At 45.1% G+C, this 20,838-nt stretch overlaps 1 protein-coding gene across 2 annotated transcripts in view; it reads right to left on the bottom strand.

Moving 5' to 3' along the window:
• LOC126561735 (semaphorin-2A-like) overlaps nt 1-20,838 on the bottom strand; it is a 624,320-nt gene that overhangs the window by 270,098 nt on the left and 333,384 nt on the right. Inside the window, exon 1 of one of the 2 annotated variants that reach the window (XM_050218042.1) lies at nt 5,626-5,787. The exons of the other annotated variant lie outside the window; for it this stretch is intronic. Within the exon in view, the coding sequence (XP_050073999.1) occupies nt 5,626-5,770 (145 nt within the window). The 5' untranslated portion in view covers nt 5,771-5,787. Of the gene's footprint in view, nt 1-5,625; nt 5,788-20,838 lie in introns of those variants that run through there. 2 annotated transcript variants of the gene reach the window in all.

The following is a 20,838-nucleotide window of genomic DNA, read 5'->3' on the forward strand; positions in this document are numbered from 1 at the left end:
CGTAAATGGGTGATTGCGTCGTATAATTATTCGCAATTTAGGGCCATGGAAGCAAGGCTTTGGCAAAGGGGTGCGGGGGAGCAGTGGCTGGTCTAGACAACTAGATGATACGTTAGCCTTTTTAAACTTTCAACTTCTGGTTCCGTTTCTTGCTATTAATTTTCCTCCGTGTCGCTGAGCTCACATCATCCTGCTGTTTTTGTCGGTGACTCTTCGCCTGAACACACCAGCGCATGGGGCTGTTATTTTACTCTGACCATAACCTGTCGAGTATGTGTATGTGTGTGTGTGTGTACATATGCCTAGGGCCTGCATTCAAACAGAAAGGTTCGTCTTAAACCCCAACAAAAGCGCTCACCCGCCCAACGTTGTGGTGTGTGCTATCCGTGCGCATGAGAGATGTGTGGTATGTGATATTAATCCTCAAATTCAACCATCCTGCTTCACTAAACATTCGTCCTGCCAGCCTTGAACAGTTTTCGGGATACTTATGCACCATTCCACGGTATGCGATGCTCGACCGGATAAAGACGCTGGGTTTTGCCAACGCACACATACAAAAAAAAAGGAGAAGAACGAGCAGAACTAAGGTCCCTGACAGAGTGAGTCCTGCACACCTCACTGCCTTGATCTAGAACCGATCCGCCACATTCTTTTCCCGGCTAAATGATGTGTATGTGTGCCGTATGTGGGACGTTCCAGCCTCATAATGTAGCCTAAACAAGGCACACGAGCGACAAGATTGTATGCGTGGAGCAGGTTGCATGTGCGCTCTCTTTCTTACGCTTAAATTAAGAGCCACCGCCATAAACGGGATACGGTTGCAGGTTTCTAGTATGTGTCTGCAGTTTTTCCCTTTTTTTGTTGCCCTCCTTTCCCTCAAAACACGACGCACACGTACGCCCTTCGCAATCAACCCCTCCCCGGATGTCTCGCTCGTCGACAGCGCCACCCATTCGCCCAACCACTCGGGCATGCGGTATGCAGATCGATGAAGAAAACGGAAACACTGCTGCACAATGCTATTGCTTGGGTGGAAAACTAGCACCACACTCACACACGCTCTCCGGTAGACGCTACACCGGGGCTGGGCCGAAGTGGGAAATGCCCCCCCCCCCCCCCCGTCCCCCACGACATTGCGTTACGGGCAACGTGCGAAAAAGGGATATTTTTCAATGAAAAGGGTAGAAAAAGCGAGAAAAAAAAAGCACGACAAGAAAGGCCGGGAGAGGTGGGAGGCTGGTGTGGCTGGTCCGTCTGCAGGATCGTTTTGTCTGCAGTAGAGACAGAGCAAAACAGACGCGTAAAAAACATACACACATGTAGAAATGTGGGCAATGGAAAGCATAGCGAACCATCAGGAAAAGCGACCATTAAATCACCCCAAAATCTTGTGCAAGAATGAGCGGCCGGTGAGAATGATACACGGGCAATAAGTCTGTTTAGATAATGCCATATTGAATGGACATTTTACAGCATTTTAAGCTCAAAAAATAATGAATATGATTTTAGCCTAAGAAAATAATTCTTCTTAAATCACAAATAATTTAAAATAATTTGAATGATTTCATAAAATGACCTCCGCAAGGTCTGAATTGATTCAGGAGAATTCATTCGTTATAAAGTATTTAATCGGAATTGAACTAGAAAGGTTATTTTAGCAGAAACTCAAACCAAAAAGTTCAAAAACATAATAGAAAAAATGAACTTTAAAACAAAAGATAAATGGAGTTAATAAATCAAAATATTTAAAAAATCAATTTAATATTTAAACAAAAATAAGGACGTAAAGTTATGCATGTTTTTACGATACTTTTCGTCGCAAACGGTTCACAATCGTACCGCTAGCAAGCGCGTTCTCCAACCAAAACCAGAAGGAATGAATGGGAACGAGTACGTACGAAGCGTTAAAAAAATGCCGTTACCGGGCGTTAGATCGATGCATATATAGCTTCACTTCCGATGTTTTGCAACTTAAACCAAAACCATAAAAGCTGCACCACCCGGTAGAACCGTCATGAGCGTCAGTACAGCACACGGCAGTTGGGCAAGGGAAACGGTCACCGGGCGAAGACCATCACCGTGAAGAGAGTGCCGCACACACACACACACACACACAGTTGCCAACCACAACATACCGAAGGATCGCCTAAAGTGGATATCGGAGAATGGAGATCTCGGCTGGTTATGCAAGCCCGGGAACCAGCTGGCCCCGAGAACGGTGATGTGTGTTGTACGTAAATACACAGCCGGACCATTTTACGGTCCTTCGCTTAAAAGGGATAAGAAGTTAGCACGGCGACCGTTCGCCGTGTATGGCTTTGCACCGGTCCGCGCTGCCTCCACAAACTACGGCGGCGGCGGCTGCAGCTTGAAACCTGGGGGAGAGGGGAGGGTGGGGGGGGGGAGCCGGGCTGAGAACCCGACCAGACGAACGTACGGCGAAACCAAGTGTGAAAAGCTAAAACTGTCCCCGATGGATTTTCTGCAACCACGTGTGGTATTTTTGTACATTTTTCTGTCAGCTTTTGCAGGCTTTTGTGCGACGAAAGGGTACGGGCCGTAGCGAGCGTACTGAAAGGCGTGTGGTCATGTTTTAAAAGCTGCCTCCATAATCTTTCTTCACGCCTATATCGGTACGTACCTTCGGACCGAAAAATAGTAACCAAAGTAGGTAGTAACCGTCCCAGGGCGTATGTCCTCGCTTTCGATCCCACCCAGTAATCCGTGGCAGTCGGGCAACTTATTGCACAATCAAAACCACACACACATACACACTTGATGTTGTTAAATGCAAACATGTGGTTTGGCACACCCAAACAGCGAGTTTAGGGGAATAATTCTGTCCAGCACAGCTTCCTAGGCTTTTTTTCGTTATAATATCTACGTAAGTCACGAACCAAGGAAACGAAAGCCTTCAAGTGATATACGATACGACTTGCTGCATAAGGGTGTCCATCGATTCAAACAAGTTTTTGGAAGGCGTCAGTGACTGTACACAGGTACACATCAAATAGTCATCCATGCACAGCAAATTGAATTTGACAGCATGGCTATAAGAAGCAGTTCTTAAAGGGATGCTTGGCTCCGGTGCCTAGCATCTTGAAAGATGAACGAAGAAGTTGAATTTCCGTGTGTGAATTGTGTTTTTTTCCAAATGGAATGTTGAGCATTGAGCACACGACAGAAATTATACATATTAATTTGGGAACTGTTAATCATATTTGTCATACATGTATTTTCTATCGAAACGGACTTCAAATAATGTATGCTAGAGCTCATACTCCTATAGAGATGCACATAAACCAATAACGAATCTCAATTGTAGCCAGATTTCGTGACCTTAATTCCGATAGAGGTTTGAGGTCACGTCAGTCATCGAATGATTTACTAGACTTATTGATACCACTTACTTGGTAAGTAAGTCTTCGCTACAGGGGAATGCTAAGGGAGAGACTACAAACCCGGTCTTGCCCTGAAGGACAAGACCTGACGAATATGGTATTCGTCTCCTTCTTGGTGTAACAGCCTCCTAGGTCACGCCGATCTATGAATGGCTTACTAGTCTCCTTCTTTGGACTAACCAGGATGTTCAGGATTAGTGATGGGTAAATTAAAAAAAAACGGAATCGTTTCCGAATGACTCTACCAAATTTTTGGAAACGGCTTCTGAAGGTAGATGCAATACTCCAAATTCGAAACCATCTGAAATCGTCGGAGCGATCTGGAGCCGTCCGAAACCATGAATTTACTTGAAGCTGAAATAAATTGAAATCTTGCAGCGCTTCAAAGCGTCCGTACGGTAATATAACCTAAATTGGCATTCTTCTCAACGGCTCCGGATGGCTTCGGTCGGCTCCAAACGGCTCCGGACAGCTCCAAACAGCATCAAACGGCTCCAGACGGCTCCAAACGGCTCCGGACGGCTCCAAACGGCTCCAGACGGCTCCAAACGGCTCCAAACGGTTTCGAACGGCTCCGAGCGATTCCAGGCGGAACTCGCTCTATCACTAGTCATATCACTAGGACATTGAAAATATACCGATAGATATACCATTGATACACGAGTAAGATATACATCAGAAACTGTTTAAATTTTAATATGAAAACAATATAACAACTTAACCTCATTTCGAATGGGTCTTATGATTATCACTATCAGCAGTACTCTGAGTCTAAACAAATTTGACAACAGATATCGCTACCATAAGATTAGTACACCCATATGTATAAGTATCAACAGTTGCATTTTCGAATTGTTGTCTGCCCTGCTGACGATCAATTATAAACTTTGTACAAACTTTATGGTACTTCAATTATTTATCTTAATAAAGATATTCATAGACCGCAATCGAATTTAAATTATTTTATCCTTAACACATCATCATGATTATCTACCGGAAACGTGTCTTCATAAAGTTGGTACGCTTTGAAAATAGTCACACCATCGATTCCACACTGTCATATCATGCCGGACAGATCATAAATCTACCAACCGATGCCACACGGCACAACCCAGGGGTGTCAATCGATTCCATATGCACGCTTAAACTTCCGAAACCATTCGTCGACCCAGGATGTAATAATCGCTCGAACCCGGCGCACCCCGAGACTTCCAAATCACTCCCAAATTGATCCCAATCAGCGCCTAAACCAGTAACCTTGTCGATTCATCAATCGATCGGAAAAGCTTCCAAAAACCTTCCCCGGCCTGGCATGCGTGGATGGGAGTGAAAAGCCCGAAACCTAGACAGCGAACTCGATGATGACGTTACACGCACACCAAAGTTGCCAACAATATTGCCCAGGCCACCCATCATCCCTGCGCGCCCAATCATGGGCAATGAATTATTTATTTCCAGCGTCGATTGTGGTCCTTTGCCGGATAGCGGAAGTCGGTAAATCAATCTCTTGCTTGACTACTGCGGCATTGCGAAGGAACTGATGGGGGAGGAACTAACGGAGGCAGTTTTGTGGGTCGTACACCACTCGAGTGATCTACTTCCGCAGCTGGTCCGGAGATTTTGGTTTACATCGATCTGTTCGGAGTAGCAAAACAAAGCAACAAAAAAAAAACCCCAACACACGCACACACTGCGAAGATGCTGCCATTTTCGGTGCTCATCGGCGCGCCCCAAGGACTCGCAAACCAATGGGTGTGGGAGAGAAAAAAAGATCCACCGATTAAGTGGCAGTCTCGACAGTGGAAGAGGCAACGCCTGACGCCATACTTCTGGCCTAGTTGTTCCTCCTTCTTATCTGCTTTGACCTCGCACACACCCTCGGTAGGCTCCTTTGGCCTGTCAATTGCAGGGCACTGAATACGGGGAGCGCTGTAGTCATCAATCACCATTCGGTGTCGATGGATTTTTTGCTTCCCATAATGCCACCCATACCTTCTCCCTCCGTCTGTCATCCCGAATTGCGTGATGGCGTGCTGCACCAGTTCCAGACTAAATGGCGGCTTTGGGCGTCACAAACGGGATGGGCAGGTCACTATCGATTTTGACGGTGCGGCGTGTACAACATTTCGCGCTTCGCACAATTTGCGAATGCGAATTTTTATGACCCAATAGTACTTGTAATAACAGCCAAAATATCCTTCGTGAGCTGGGGGGGACTTACCTGGTGAAAGCTCCTCGGTTACGGCCGCAGCCAACCCGAACCCGATAACGATGCCAACCAGCAACGCAGCAAGCCAACGGAGCTGCAGTTCACCTGACCAAAACTGGGCTACCGGTTCCTTCCGTCGATGTTGTGGCAGGGCCATTATGACGAGGAACAATCCACTAGCGAGAGAGAGAGAGAGTATGGAAAAAGCTGCCGTCTCTGCTCCTCTTACACGCGCCGTTGTTGCACTGACTTTTTTTTTAAATGCTGGGCTTTTCCACCGTAGGGCCACTATCAATACACACACATACACACATATACACACGCACAAAGGACACAGCACAACACAATAGGCTCGTAAAAACGCGAAAATCACACACGAATCGATACACACAATTTTCACACACAAAAAGCCCTCGGCTCACACGAGAAGCCGCTGGTGCCTTAGTTGCACACGTACACGGGTAGCACACTAATTAGTGTGCATGTGAGCCCACACACACACACCACGCACATCCATGCACCCACCACGTAAACGATAGCAAAAAAAACTGTAACCCAGCAAGTACTACGATCTACCGACTGAATCCAACACGCAGAACAGAGAAGTTAGGTTGTGTTCGATGTTTTTTTTTTAAATATCCTTGTTCTATTTTCTGTTCCTTTCAGCAGCGGGTTTCAGATTGGGCTAGGCTCTGCAAAAGAGAAGAACAAAACAACACATCAGTTAACGTAACGCACGACGTCAGTATATCGGTAGGAAGCACCGGACAGACGGACGGAAGTCGGTGATTAAAATTAAATCCGAAAAACGGTTGCTAAAATGATTGATTGCTCCCAGTGCCCTGGGCAGGATGTGACCGTTAGTTACTCAGACGGCTTCAAACTGTCCTTTAACGTAAGGATCGTAAGGATCAGGGAGGGTATTATGAAGGGTCTCCTAAGCATTCTTTACAGCGTGTTCTGCAGGGCGCAATACGTTGAAGTACCGCAATTTGCCACGAGACTTTGCCAGCGTGTTTAGTTACAGTCATGGTCAAAACTTTAAGAAATAAAACATGAGGACTGTGCAGGTATTTTGGAAGTGTTTTCGAAATAAATTATTACGGAAAATAATCCTTTGTTTGATTAAGCTTTATTTATTTACACAGATTTCAAAACATTTACATATATACCAAATCATTTACTACCAACTGTAGTCAAGTCTCCTGACGAAAGGTCACGAAAACGATGATCAATCGCCGACGACGCAAACGGTTTATTAAACTTTCGGTGAGCGAAATTTAATCGCACGCATGGCCATGACAGCTCACCAACCGAACCGAAAGCAGAGGTCAGAGTGGTGCCCTGTCCCAAAATGCTCGGGTTCCGGGTGCCAGTTTGATTGATTTGTTTCGATTACTTTGAATCGTCGTCATCACACAGCTGACAGTTCCAGTATCGACCCGGTGACACATAGCGGTGTAACATACTGGACTTGAGGATAGTCCTCAAGACGTGGTGGGCAGCACACCACGCCAAACGGACCAAATGCAAACGTTTGAAGGATTTGATTTTCCAAAATACGCAAATCCTGTCACTTTCATGCACGTTGAATCAACATAGCACAACTCCGAGAGACTCTGGTTCCGAGAGACCGTTCATGCATACGTCCTGTTTTTTTTTTTCTCGCCTAGCCTTATAATTCCATCGAACGCACGATATAAGGTAAACACCCGCCGACCGGAGCTACCCCTACTGCCACCCTTTCGATGCGTTCGTTTGATGGAAGTAGTAGAGTTTGTTATACACGGTACGGTTGGGAAATGTACGTTGAGAAAATTCAGAATCCTTGCACGAACTGGTCTACACCGCCCTCCAGACAACCACTCGTTTCATTCATCTTGTGTGCTTTACGTCCGCCGTGGTAACCCATCAAACGTGGAACCCGAGCGGCATACGTAATATGGTGGACTATTTCGGCACATGTCAGTCGCAGTCGGAGGGAGATTAATCGATTTTTTATTTGATCCCTACGAAGCTCCCGCTCGCACACGGTAGAAACAGACCACCCCCGCCCACATTGGCCTTTACAAAGAACTGGTCTTGGGTACAACAGGGGGGGGGGGGGGGGGGGGGGGGTACGTTTAGCGTTCGCATAAGGAGAGCATCAACCGTCAACAACTCGAGCGATCCGTCGAGAGAGCACCGCCTAGATGGAACACGAGACGAACACAGAAGTGAGGGATGGTGGTTGCTGTTTGGTGATGTTTGTTGTGGTTTCCTGACGTCTACGGCATCTCTAACGTGACAGCAGTAGCAGCAGCGGCAGTAGCAACTGCCAGTAATGGAAAAGGTGGTACGTGATTTTCGCACACAAAGTAAAGAAAAATTAGAATCTGCGGAAGTAGCTGGAGAAGCGTTTCGCAACGATGCTATGAAGCAGGAACTAAGAAATATCGAAGGATCGAGAGAAGAAAAACACAACATTGCGTCCTGGCAGGTTGAACATTGAACAAGGATATCAAGCGTAGCGAAAAAGTGTGGTGTAGTCGAAAAGCCCACCGATAAAGGTATGCCCGCGACGACTTTGCCATAAGTTGCTTTGGAGGCTTTGCCTTCCTTCAGCTTCTATAACTTAAGAAGAAATTCTCTATCTGAAGTACAGTCACCTTAGGATGTCACACCACAAAAAGGCACAACATTCTGATTCACCAGCATTTAAAAAACACACAGCAAAAAACGGACCAATTTCGAAGATAGCAAGCAACAACCGATTGAAGCGTCTGTACAAACTCTCACGCAAGTGACAACCAAACTCTGAGCACGAATATGCGTTGAAAAAAAAAACCCTAAAAGCTTTCAAAAAGTTTTGGGCGCTGTCGCTTTTGAAGTGGTTCAGTTCCTTCACCGAAACGTGATGAGATAAACAAAAAATGTTCCTTTTTTGACTCCATTACTCTTACGCGCCTGCTTGATGCGTTGATTGGGTGGACAGGTTGAAGTAGGATAAGACGGGCGTATCCGTGGCTGCAAAGTACTACTGGTACGCCGTTTACAATGCACACACCGGTAAGCGAGCGGCTTGGGTTCTTCTTTTTTCCTCTGTCTGTCTCGCAAAAACCGTATTTTAATACTGCACCTGGATGATACCGGGGATATCCTTGCGTTGTGGTGCTTCGCACGGGAAAGTTAATAAGCGTCCCCGGTGAGGCATGATGTTAATATAAACGGATAAATATTTCATCTCACAGCGCTGCGTACGCGGAAGAGATGCCAACGTGGAGAATGCGACTCGGTTCGGGCGCGGAAAGACGAGCAAACAAGAAACACGGGATGAACAGTTTGTGACGGAAGCAGGTGGATTCGATGCAACGCCGACTATTTGAAGCTATTTTGTTGCAAATTAATAAAGGAAAAAGCATTTCACTAGCAGCAACATTTTGTGGTTCTGCAGTTTCATTAAATGAAGTTTACCAAACCAGGGGTAACAGGCACGACTGCCGAGAACACAGCAACATGAACAGAAAGAAGTAAATATGAAAAGCAATAACTTTAGTGAATTTATAGATGAATTATTTATAGAAAATAAAGAATCTTGATAAATATTTACATATATTAGTCTAGGATAGATAAAATTTACTGCCTAGTTTAAAAAGAAAGGCTCATGTTCAAATTTGAATGATTCTATTTTTTGTTTGATTACGGACGAGATTATTGAATTACTATGTAACTAATTTTTTCTTTAATTAAAATAAGTTAAACTACAAACAAGCTATTTTTTGGAGAAGAAGGATAAAACGTGAGAAAAAACGATTAAAATAAAGTAAAATAAAACTAAAAATAAATTGAATCGAAAGAACGAATAACCAACGCAACTAATAACAAACATAAACCATCAATAACACCAAAATTTGAAAAAAATAAGATAAATAAATATGAGATAACATGGAAAAGCTCTGAGAATTGCTGTTGAAACAGAAAGTAATTAAAAAACAAAAAAACAAATTTAAACTAACAAGCGTAAATAAAAGAAGCTACACTAATGAAATATCAATTAAGATGTTAAAAATAATGTTTACATACTACTGTGTCCGAAAAGTGACGTTGGACGTTACATTTCGCGCGCAAAATGTATGTTTTTGACAGCTTTGCCACGCTTCAAGTCACAACATCGCCCCGGCTAGGAGTGACAATTTGTTTTCGGAGCTGCGCCAAGTGCTTTTATCCATATTGACCATGTCTAAGTTTGTGGAGCAGAGCGCATGTATCAAATTTTGTTTGCGCAATGAAATAAACGCTGCGGAAATATTGCGGATGTTACAAAAAGCCTTCGGGGAAGAATGTATGTCGAAGAAAAATGTGTACAAATGGTACAGTGCTTTCAAGAATGGCTGTGAGAATGTCGGAGACAAGGACCTCTGGGCCCTCTGGGGAGACCATCCACCTCCACCGACGACGCCCACGTCGTGCAAATCAAGGATTTGGTGGTCAACAATGGTTGGTTGACGATACGAGTCATTTCGGAAAGTGTTGGGATTTTCAAAGCCTCGGTCAACACGATCCTGAAAGATGTTTTGGGGTTGAAGCGGGCGGAGTCTCACCTGGTGCCGTCATTTTGAGGGAGTTTTTCCGAGACCCATATTGTTCCGCAACCGTCGTATTCGGCAGATTTGGCACCAGTCGACTTCTGGCTGTTCAAAAAGCTAAAACAGTCGCTTCGGGGACATCGTTTTGCAACTACGGAGGAGATAGAAGCCGCAGCAATGGCGGAACTAAAGGACATCCAAGAATCCGCGTTTTCCACCTGCTTCGAGGAGTGGGAGAACAGGTGAATGACCTTCATTTGGCCTAATAAAAAAAAACTATTTAAGAAAAAACGCAAAGTCACTTTATTTTTCGGGCATAGTAGTATATTGACGATGACCGGACTCGGGCGATCCGGTGGTTTAATGGGTGTAAACGACAGCGGCGTCGCTCTTTGCACGTCAGAACCTCGGTTCAAATCCCATCCGGACCGTACCCCCGCAGTGAGGACTGACTATCCAACTACGTGGTATTAGCAAGTCTAGTAAGCCATTTGATTGGAAAACGTTACTTAGAAAAAGAAGAATGATAATATGAGAATTCATTAACTAACAAAAACAAATAATCAACAGGTTTTTTTCAACGTCATTAAATTATTAAAAATCTACGTTATCTTATTGCTTTAGATCGAAGAGAGCTACGCTAATGTCCAAAAATTCCCTCAAATAATCGAGCCAGTTTGAATTACAATAACCACACCGATTAAACCACCAACTTTGTATGGCTCGTCCCAAGCAAGCGATACTCAATCGCTCCACAATAAATGTCCACAATAAATGTAGCACACAAACAACTGACTGGTATGCTGGTTTTCCCCCATTTTGTCAATGCGTCGGTTCAATTGATTATTGTCGTAAATCAAACTACCATATTACATTAGTTTGCGAAACCATCCAGGGCGATAATTTCATGTATAATTCACTAAGCGCTTCATTTATCGCTTCAGTCGCTTTCAACGCAACGAGAACAAACAAGAGCACAACCATTCTACCACACAACATTCAAGGCACACACACACCCCCTCCACCTTCAATCATTTTCCGAAATATGTAGCTAACTCTCAAAGCACAAAATGCTAAATCACCCGTCAACGATGTTTCCGAATCGGACCACGGTCGTTGGAAAACCGCCTTCCATCTCTCCGGCTCACTTCACCTCCAACGAGTCCTAGTATTGATTGTAAGAATAAAATATTAGCATCAATGCGCGAATAGGTAGCTATTAAATGGCTGACACGACCGCGACGGCAATCAATTACAATTAGCCGCCCGTGTATGGCAGCAGCAACCGGCCACGAAACCGAGAAGTGAAAACACCGACGTGGAGCAGCACAGGACGTCGAGGACTTTCGAGATAAGAGCTCGACGTTGTTGCTCGTTTGTATTTTTCGGGGGCGGCGAAGGATAAAAGGATTCAGATTAAACTCTTATCAACTATTCGTGTGTTCGTGTTGGCTCGGTGCTGACTTTTTCGGTGAATTAATTAGGTATATTTGATTAATATCCACACTTGAAATGAACGGAAAACTGAACACTTGAGCTTGAACAAAATGGTGTAGCCATAAAAGTTGGGAGTCATGAATTTCTCATACTTTGTTTTATCCGATAAGTGCTGCACGACTGACCTCAATAAAAATTCTCTGATGTGATGATTTCTTTTGAGCTCTCGGGGTCATCAAACACGAGATCATAATCAACATACCGATTGCGATGTATCTAAATTATCATCTCAGTATTTTTTACTTTTGCCCCACGACAGAATAATCACCTATTCAGGCATATAAAGCACACTGAGCTTTCGTGTTCTGGTTTTATTTCTGCAACGAAAGCCCGTTCCGTGACGAGTGTGAGTTTCACCTGCAATTAACCAAACAGCAGCCCCATTGCACTGTTGAGAAGTATCCAAACGAAGATCGGAAAAGAAATGCGCAAACTACTTATTTTGATAACGATCACCATTGGGCACATCCTTGTCGAATCGGATCTGCAACAGAGACTCCGGCAACACACACACACACACACTTCTAAAAAGCCGACACAAAACTGCCCTCGTAAACTTTAGTCGAACTTTCCACTTTATCCAGAGTTACCCCTAAAGGATCAAACTCGCTACTGACGGCATATGTGTGTGTTTGCGCAAAAGCTTTCCCTCCCATGCCCACCGAAAGCAGCGTCTGGAGCAGGATATGTGTGATGCTTAGAAGAAGTTTTCGTAGCTCCGTTGAGGTTGGGTGAAATGTCTCGAGGCCTCACCGGTAAAGGCACCCGAAGGCAGACCTTTAGCCACATCCGAAGTCACGGGCAAACTTGTCCAGCCCACTACATACACACACACACACACATTCAGGGCCGGTTGGCATATGGTGGTGAAAGTTGTTGTTTCTTGTTACCCCTTGTACACACCGATCGTCATCCGTTTCCGAAAGCGTAACCAGCCGCGGCGGCAAACTCATTTTAAACACTCCTCAAAAACTATAAACAGATCGGCTGCGACATGGAAATGTTTTGCCACCAGAGGTTTGCTGCCGAGCATCCGGTTCCGTCAGTGGTGTGAAGACGCGGCAACGCGGGGAAAACATAAAAAGTTTTCCCCATTTGCGTGTAAACCCTGACCACCCCGTTCCGTTCTGCCGCTTCGCTTCTTGGCTACGCTGCTGTTCTGAGCGGTGGCTTTAGCTTTTCCAGCGTGCTTTATACCGTTCGAGTGGAGGATGTATTCACACAGGCGGAAAGCAGATGCGAGTGGGGATGAAAGAAATTGTGAAAATGTTTTTCAAACCACCCCCCAACATCGTGCGACAGTTCATTCAGAAGGCGCACGATGCAGAAGGCCCGATTTGCATATGATAAGATTGATTGAAATGAAGTGACGGTTGTTTTTTTTTTTTTTGGCCATTCGTTTGCCTCTGCAGCACACACAAATAGTATGTGGACAGTGGTCAATGGCCTCCTCAGATGCTGATGCTGTTATGCGGAACGAAAACTTAAGCCAAATTCTGCCATAAAGTTTACTGTAGAACATCATTAGTTTGATGCCGCAGGCGTGCATACAAAAACTTGTGTTATCCTTTCGATACAAAGTCCGCTTGTTTTTAGTAAAAGAGAACAGAACATGAATGTATGATATTTAATGATCCCTACAATGAGGCTAGACAAGTTGGAAAGCTATACTTATCATGATCGGTTATCAAATTGCAGATAAACCCTCCCCAACTACGTCAGGACGATGGCAATGTGCTGTAAGCTACATTGCAGGTCAACTCCGTCTTAATAGCGCCCCAAATAGGTATTCTCCATTTATTGCCGTAGGTCATGAACGGTCCGTCTAGCATATCGTTTGCCAATAATCACTCTCATGGTTCATAATTTTACCTCAAACCATACCGAACCCGACTAATCATTACGTTCTACTTCTCGAGGTGGACTGCAGTAGAACGTCGTTTGCCACTGTTATTTGCCCTAATCCTAATCCATTCAAAATAAGCTACCAAACCGTAAAAGTTAGTGCAGGGTGCCGCATGTAATCCGTGTCGAGAAGTTTTTGAAAAATGTATGTTAATAGATGCAAAGCAAACACACTAGGTTCCCCCGGACAATATGGGAAAGGTTTGGAAGGCAGAACAAATTGAGCGACCATCACCAATCGAATCTCGGTTTTTTTTTTCTCTCTCTATGGAAAATCGTCTACAAGCGACGAAAGACGTAATTACAACTGCACTGCCCAACACATATGTATACTCATACACACATACGATCGTAATGATTCGTCTTCTGGCAAGTGCGGTTCCCCATTTCCGTCCCGACACGAATGAAACCACCCTGGGACGGCGGCGGGCCACGCGGTTGTGAAAATTTGATTTAATATTCATAAAAGGATGAATTTGGCCTTCACCAAAGTTTGCCCCGTTTGGGCACCGAGGTTCCGTTTTCTCTGCAAGCAGGAAACAGGGATCGGAGACACACAGTCGCCCAGAGTCCTGACAGACACACACACACAGAAACACTGCAGAGTGTAATGCAGTGACCAAGTCAACAACCTATGGGGCCTCCCATTTCCGAGGTCAGTGCAATTATTTGCACTTTGCCCATCCAAAAGACCCCCCTCGGGGAAGGATCAAATCCTATAGTAGAACTGGGTTCCATTTCCGTTCCATTTCGAGTAACTCCCGGGACATACACACACACACACACGATGATGAGTCATTCGTTTTCCCATTAGTAGCATGCAAAATCGGACTGTAGGATCGTCGAAGAGGTGACTCTGCTCTGCATTATGACGCATGAAGGGCCCGAGTTTCCTAGTCACAATCCTTAAAACGCATCCAAAGCGGTACTATGACGAAGTCCTTGGGTGTGAGTTCCTCAATAATCCTCAGCGTATGTCGTGTCGACAAGAAACGGGTGTTTAGTTGGGCATTGAATAAGTTACACCACGTGTTCCGGCAAGCCCACAACAGTAGTGTCGAGCGAATCGTTTTCGTTTGTCTACACTTCTAATGACATTTGCCATTAGAGTCAAAATTATACTACTTTGCTTAATAATGCGATTCGATTAATATGCTTCTTTTTACGAGAGTCTGTAGATGGTCTTTAGAATCGGCTCAGCTTGTAAGCACATGCTAAACAATATTTATCGTCCAACTCTCAAATGCGAATTCCTCAGAAGAAAAACAAAAAAACCCAACGACGGTTGTCATTCCAAAGAATACTACTTCAACTGTACCCATACATTTTCCTATCATTTATTAACATTCTCCACACCGAGCTTCATCCACTCGTGCGACCAATAAACGGAAGCTAAATTGCAACGAATTTCGCGCACCGCTAACCAGGCCAAGTTGGCCATAAAATGACTGCGTTTCAGATTTCGGTAATTGGATGCCATTTACCTTACCAACCCACCGTTCTTCACAAGTTTTCCCCGGCCCGTTTTTCGGCTTGCAATGATTCGAAACATATTTCCGCCTCAAAAGACGGACGATAACGCCAAGGCGACGTCGTTTTTAAATTTGATTAATCAAACAAACGAGCGCGACATGGACCATCGGCAAACGGTTCACCAGCAACGAAACCGTACCGCCGCCTTGCATTAATCAAAACAAATGGCCGAATATTAGGCATTATTTCCCCCCGTTAGTTCCACCGCTTCGTGGCCTGTTTTCTGAAGCGGAAGGTAGTACACCGGGTCGCTCGAAAGCAAACGTAGCAGCCCCACGGTAGTCGAGTGGCGTGGTCGAGAGCTTCAGATTTCGTAGGCTGTAGGATATCTCGCACCAGGAGGAAAACGTAGGCACGGCACAGTGAGGCGTCGAAAAGATAGATTGTAGCTCGTTGACACAAATCGGAGCAACAAGATTTTCTGCCAGCCAGACCTTCCGAACTTTGCCACTGGACGGTATTCAATCGCAACCAGCCAAACCACACGCCGGTTGCCGGTTGGGTTGCTGGTCGTAATGAAGTGTCTTCGCCTCATCGAGTGTGCACCCGCAACGTGGTATGGGAGATCGAACGAGCCTCTCTATCGGTTTTGGGGTTGATAAATTAGGCTCCCAAAGGCCAGCTCCCATAAATGAATGATCGATCGGTTTGACCCATTACGGCCCATTTGGTGTGGACTGCTGCCATCATCGAGCGTCAATGTCGAGCGGTTTGCCGCAATGTTTGGCTGCTGAGTGCGGATCGATATTTTTATGCTTTAATGTAGTGATGCCTTTCAATCAGCGCTTCTGTTGTGCGTTAATTGTTGATCGATATTAGCAAATGTAGAGCATTTGTTCTCTACATTTGCTAACATATTACCATGCGCACATGCTAACATGCTGCTAACATATTAACAAATGTAGACAACGGAGGGTTCTGTTGTCTATATGATTGTACTCCTCTTGAAGGACATCATAGGCTCTCCATACTATAATCCTACTCAATACGTCCACGGCGTAAAGAATAGTAACATATCTTTCCAAATATCTATGCTTGAGTATACGGGGAAACTATTCTAATCAGCTAGGTTGCGTTGGCCCTTCGACAAGACAGGGGGTTGGAGGAGATGCCTTGCAAGTCACCAACAATACCATCGTAACGAACGGAGGACTCCACAAACTTCTGAGATTCAGAAGACTCAAGCAATTAACACCTCAATACATCCGGTAGTCCTCTAGGATAGGGTACGTGTCTTGGACTAAAATGACGGAGGACGCCAATGCACTCGCCATTTTCAAACGGCAGGTGCTAAGGACTATCTTTGGCGGTGTGTGCGAGCAGGGCGTGTGGCGAAGGAGGATAAACCACAAGCTAGCGGAGCTGTTTGGCGGTGCTGATATCCTGACGGTAGTCAAAGCCGGTTGGCGGGGGCACGTGATGAGGATGCCGGACTCGTGCCCCACCAAGAAGGTGCTCGTCAGCAACCCGTTCGGCACCAGGCGTAGAGGAGCAAATCGGATGCAGCCGTGGATGGAGGACTGAAGCCCTAGACCAAGTTTCCTGGAAACGGATTGGTGATCTGATCATGTCTATGCGACGTGCTCAATCCTGATCCTTAGCGTGGTCAAGTCAGGGGCAGTACGATGGCCGGATATCTAATATCGAATCCCGTACAGAAGACTCACTATCTAGCTACGGATAAAACAAAGCCACCGAAGAAGAGAAGGCTCGTTCAGGGAAAATCCTCCCAGAAAACAGTCTTATGCATTTAAGGACCAACGCATTCCTGAGGTTGATACCAATGGGGAAAAAAATGCAGATAAATGAGTAATAGTACACCAGTGGTAAACACACTTCTAACCTACGAATGTCGTGCGCCGGATCAACTGTGACTTGCATGATAACAACAGAGCGTCATGTAGCACTTAATCAACGCTGGTCATCTACGTGCGTCCAGAGCACGGTGTGCGATACGCGCTGGATGCTGGCTATAATTTGATGTCAAGAGTCACTCCTCATCATCATCATACTCATCATCGTCATCATTAGTTGTAATAACTCCACTAATGCAACATCATTACCGGGTGATGTATGATGAATTTACCAGCACTCTTCCCACTCATTGGCAAAACAATCGAAGGAAAAGAAATGCTAACCCTATTATTACAATGTGGCCAGAGCGCTGTGTGTTTGTGCACCCTTTTGGCCAGGATTACTATGTCGGCGGCACCAGCAGCAACCATTTCGTAGCCATCGTTAATGAGGGCAAAATGAGGAAGCTGAATGAGGGTATGCTGCCCGTGCTCCAGTGCCAACCGGCTCGGTCCGCTGCAATCTTCTAAGCGGCATATAAAGCAGTGATTACCGAGCAAATCCTATTACAACCTTCTCTCTATGCTCCAACGCTCTATTGTGTTTAGTATTATTAATGTTCGTCGTGCTGCACGGCGATGGGTGCAAGAGAGCATTGCGCAGCGTAGATCCCCATCCAGATCCCCGGTATGGAAAGGGGGTTAGAGAGTTGTCTTCGGAGGTTTGGGGGAGTGTGTGTGTGTGTGCGCATGTTGATGATGATTGCGAGGGGGTTGTTCTTTTCCCCCAGGGTTACTAAGCATTGTAAGGAGCTTGTTAAGAATGCGAGGAGCTGTACAAATTTGTATTACAACGTATTAGCTTTTCCGGAAAAAACGGAGATAAAGCGATCTTCGCATTGTGCTGACTTTTTAAAAGGCAAAAAAGATGTAAATTGATGAGAAAACGTGTATAGATTGGACTGAAGCATGAAGTTTTCATCATGCAAATTGTACTCACTCATTTTTATTACACAATTTCAGACCTTCGATAGAAATGGCTCACAAACAAAACCAGAACAACATTGGGCACAATCTATTGTTATCACAATTGAACACTCGAAATCGAACAAAATCAAATAATAATATTAGGACGCCAAAGAAAAACATTCCTTTCTGGCCAGTTATTTCAAAATTCATGAAAACCAGCATTCGTCGAACGGGACACTTTATTCAATGGTTTCAACACGGTAGATTTATAATAGAATACTGACCAAACCATACGTGACCAGCACACAGGGAATAATTCTAAAATACCTTCATCCATGATTAATCGCTCTCCGCAAGCTTTGGCCATGCACTGGAACCTCCGATTTGCGGCCAAATGCTGCGCCTAGATATATTTGATTTGCGTTTACGAGTTCCATTTTTTATTCTCACTCGCGCAAATAGAGTGATTTGATATTTACTCACATGAATAATTCTTTTCGGGACGAGCATGAGTGCATAGCTGATGCTGGCAAAATTCATTGTCCATCGAACGCGAGGCAACGACGAAGAAGCCTTATCCTGAGCGTATTTTATTCGGAAAACGTTTGCGCCTGGTTCTATGCAATCCGCTTTACGTGGGATACTTTTCGTAGGGGGGAAATTCCCGTGCTCTGGATACTGAGCAATGGAGCAACATTTCGAAAGGAATTCCTTTTTATCTTGCAAAAACACATTCTCAAATACGTTTCTTATAACATGCGTGAAAAGTGTTGCATTCTTCAGATCAGGCTCGGCTAAATAATATTTGATTTCTTCACGCGCTACTCTTGGGGGGTGTTTCCAAGGCTGGGGGTTACGCTAAAGTTTAATTTCGAGACAACAGCAGAACAAATTTGCCACGATAAAAGAATTCCTGGAACCGTGTGCAGAAAATTGGGCCATTACAATTGACCGTGCCAAATGTGGGGGTGTATTTCTGTTTCTCAGAAGAGAAGAAAAAAGAAAGTCAATAATTTGCTACCCCGCACAACGAACCGGGTAGGTGAAAAATGATGAAAATACACACGCTGCATGCACAGGATTGGCTTCCTCTTTCGGTAAGTTTCACCCCCTGTTAGTGGGGAGGAAATACATGAAAAACGAACTAGCAAGAGAAGTTAAAAAAGGGGGAATTATGGCAGAGTTTGGCAATGTGTCAAAGTAATAATTATTTCAGGTCACACCAGCAACGTATCCTGGGGATCGATAAATTGGCGATGAGATCCACTAAAATAAAACCCCAACGGAAAAAAAACGGATCATAAGAGGCGAAGACACACAGTAAGTAGAGGTACTAAACAGCTCTCGTCCCATTATCCCTTTTGCCCGATTTACCATTACTTCAAATGCTTTCAACCAAGCACCCGAATCGTGCCCAAGTCCTAAATATGGACATCAAACGAGACTACTTCCTTGCCACCAAACACACGTCGACCCCCATTTTTCGCCTGCCATTTAACCACAGACGGAAAGATGGTGGATTAGCAAATATCGAACAGAAAATAGCTGCTAAATCAGGTTTTTCTCACAAACCATCGCACCTCGCACCGGTGAAAATGGTTACTGCAGTACATTAAACGCATTCACGCCATTGACGGCGCGTACGTGGTGGCCCAGTATCCTCGCACATTCGATAAACGATGTCAGGAGGAAGAAAAAGGCCACATTCAACCCACACATACACACACACAAGCCATCGATACAAATTTCCCATTGCGAGCTGCTGCTGAAAGCGTCGGCGGCTATCGGTGGTCACCAACCACAAGTTGTGAAAATCGACTTCGTTAAGCCTCGAACCCATTAGCAGCTCTAACAACGGGGGCCTGCTGCGCTACGTATATAAAACATCGTTCACCTAAATGTTTGGGACGTTTCTGGAATTGGTGTGCCAGGCGGTGCACGTTCCGGATTCTTCTTGTGGAGCAGTTTGTTGTTCTTAGTCTTGCCCCTTTTTTTCTTTACGTGTAACTTACAGAAAGACACACACGCACATACCTTACCCGTTATAGCTAGTAAAGAAGACAACAAAATGGAACACCGTTTTGGAGGAGCAAAACCTGGCCCATGGGGACCCGGCTGAAGGTACAGGAGCTCGAGGGGGTAAAGTCTTACAACTGCTCCCAGCGCATTGCTGGGGTGTTGCCCCGTTTGGTAACGTAGGTCAATCCTTGGCTGGTTTGTGTGGATGTGTAGGAACATTTTTGCTTTCTGCCACCAAAAAACGCCGTGCTAGTTTCTTCCTGTTAATCACACAGAGCTTATAGTTGCTTCAATTTTCCTGTTGCCTTCGCCGAAAGAAAATCATTGACAACATCCACTAGGGCGATACGTAACGGCAGCATTAACCCATTTACTGCCTCTGCGCGAGCGGCGAACCCCGACCAACTTCGGCAGCTCTGTGCGGATCGTTTTGTGCAACGCCCTGAACCCGTGACACTTTAATTAGATTTATTTACGGCCTACGATTACTCGGCCCCCGACCAAATGCCACCGGGAGCCTGTTGTAGGCTTCTTGAGACAGCTCTTTGAGCAGCCAGGTCGCCATAATGTTCGCAACGAGCTGCGGACAATCCGACACACAACACACACACATACGCTCCTGAACAATCCATCAATCAACCAATTTTCCACTCCTCCCACTCTTCGCCCTTAGGCTCCCCTTGCATAACCCCTTCCCAACACACAAACAAAGGGGGCACAAATCAATGATTTTCCTTTCGAATGGCGGAGTGTGCGCCTCATCAATCGAGCCGGCCAAAGGGTGCAATTGATTTATGTTCAATTAATTTCCATCACTTTTCCACCACATGATTGGGTGTGCAGGGGGAGGCAGGTGGAAGTGAGATGTGGTGGAACAAAAAAAAACTCGAAGTTTCCTTTTGTGATTTTCCACCAAACTCAACCGATGGCAGTAGGAAAAGGTA

The sequence above is a fragment of the Anopheles maculipalpis genome, chromosome 3RL, assembly GCF_943734695.1.
Source record: "Anopheles maculipalpis chromosome 3RL, idAnoMacuDA_375_x, whole genome shotgun sequence".
Lineage (NCBI taxonomy): Eukaryota > Metazoa > Arthropoda > Insecta > Diptera > Culicidae > Anopheles > Anopheles maculipalpis.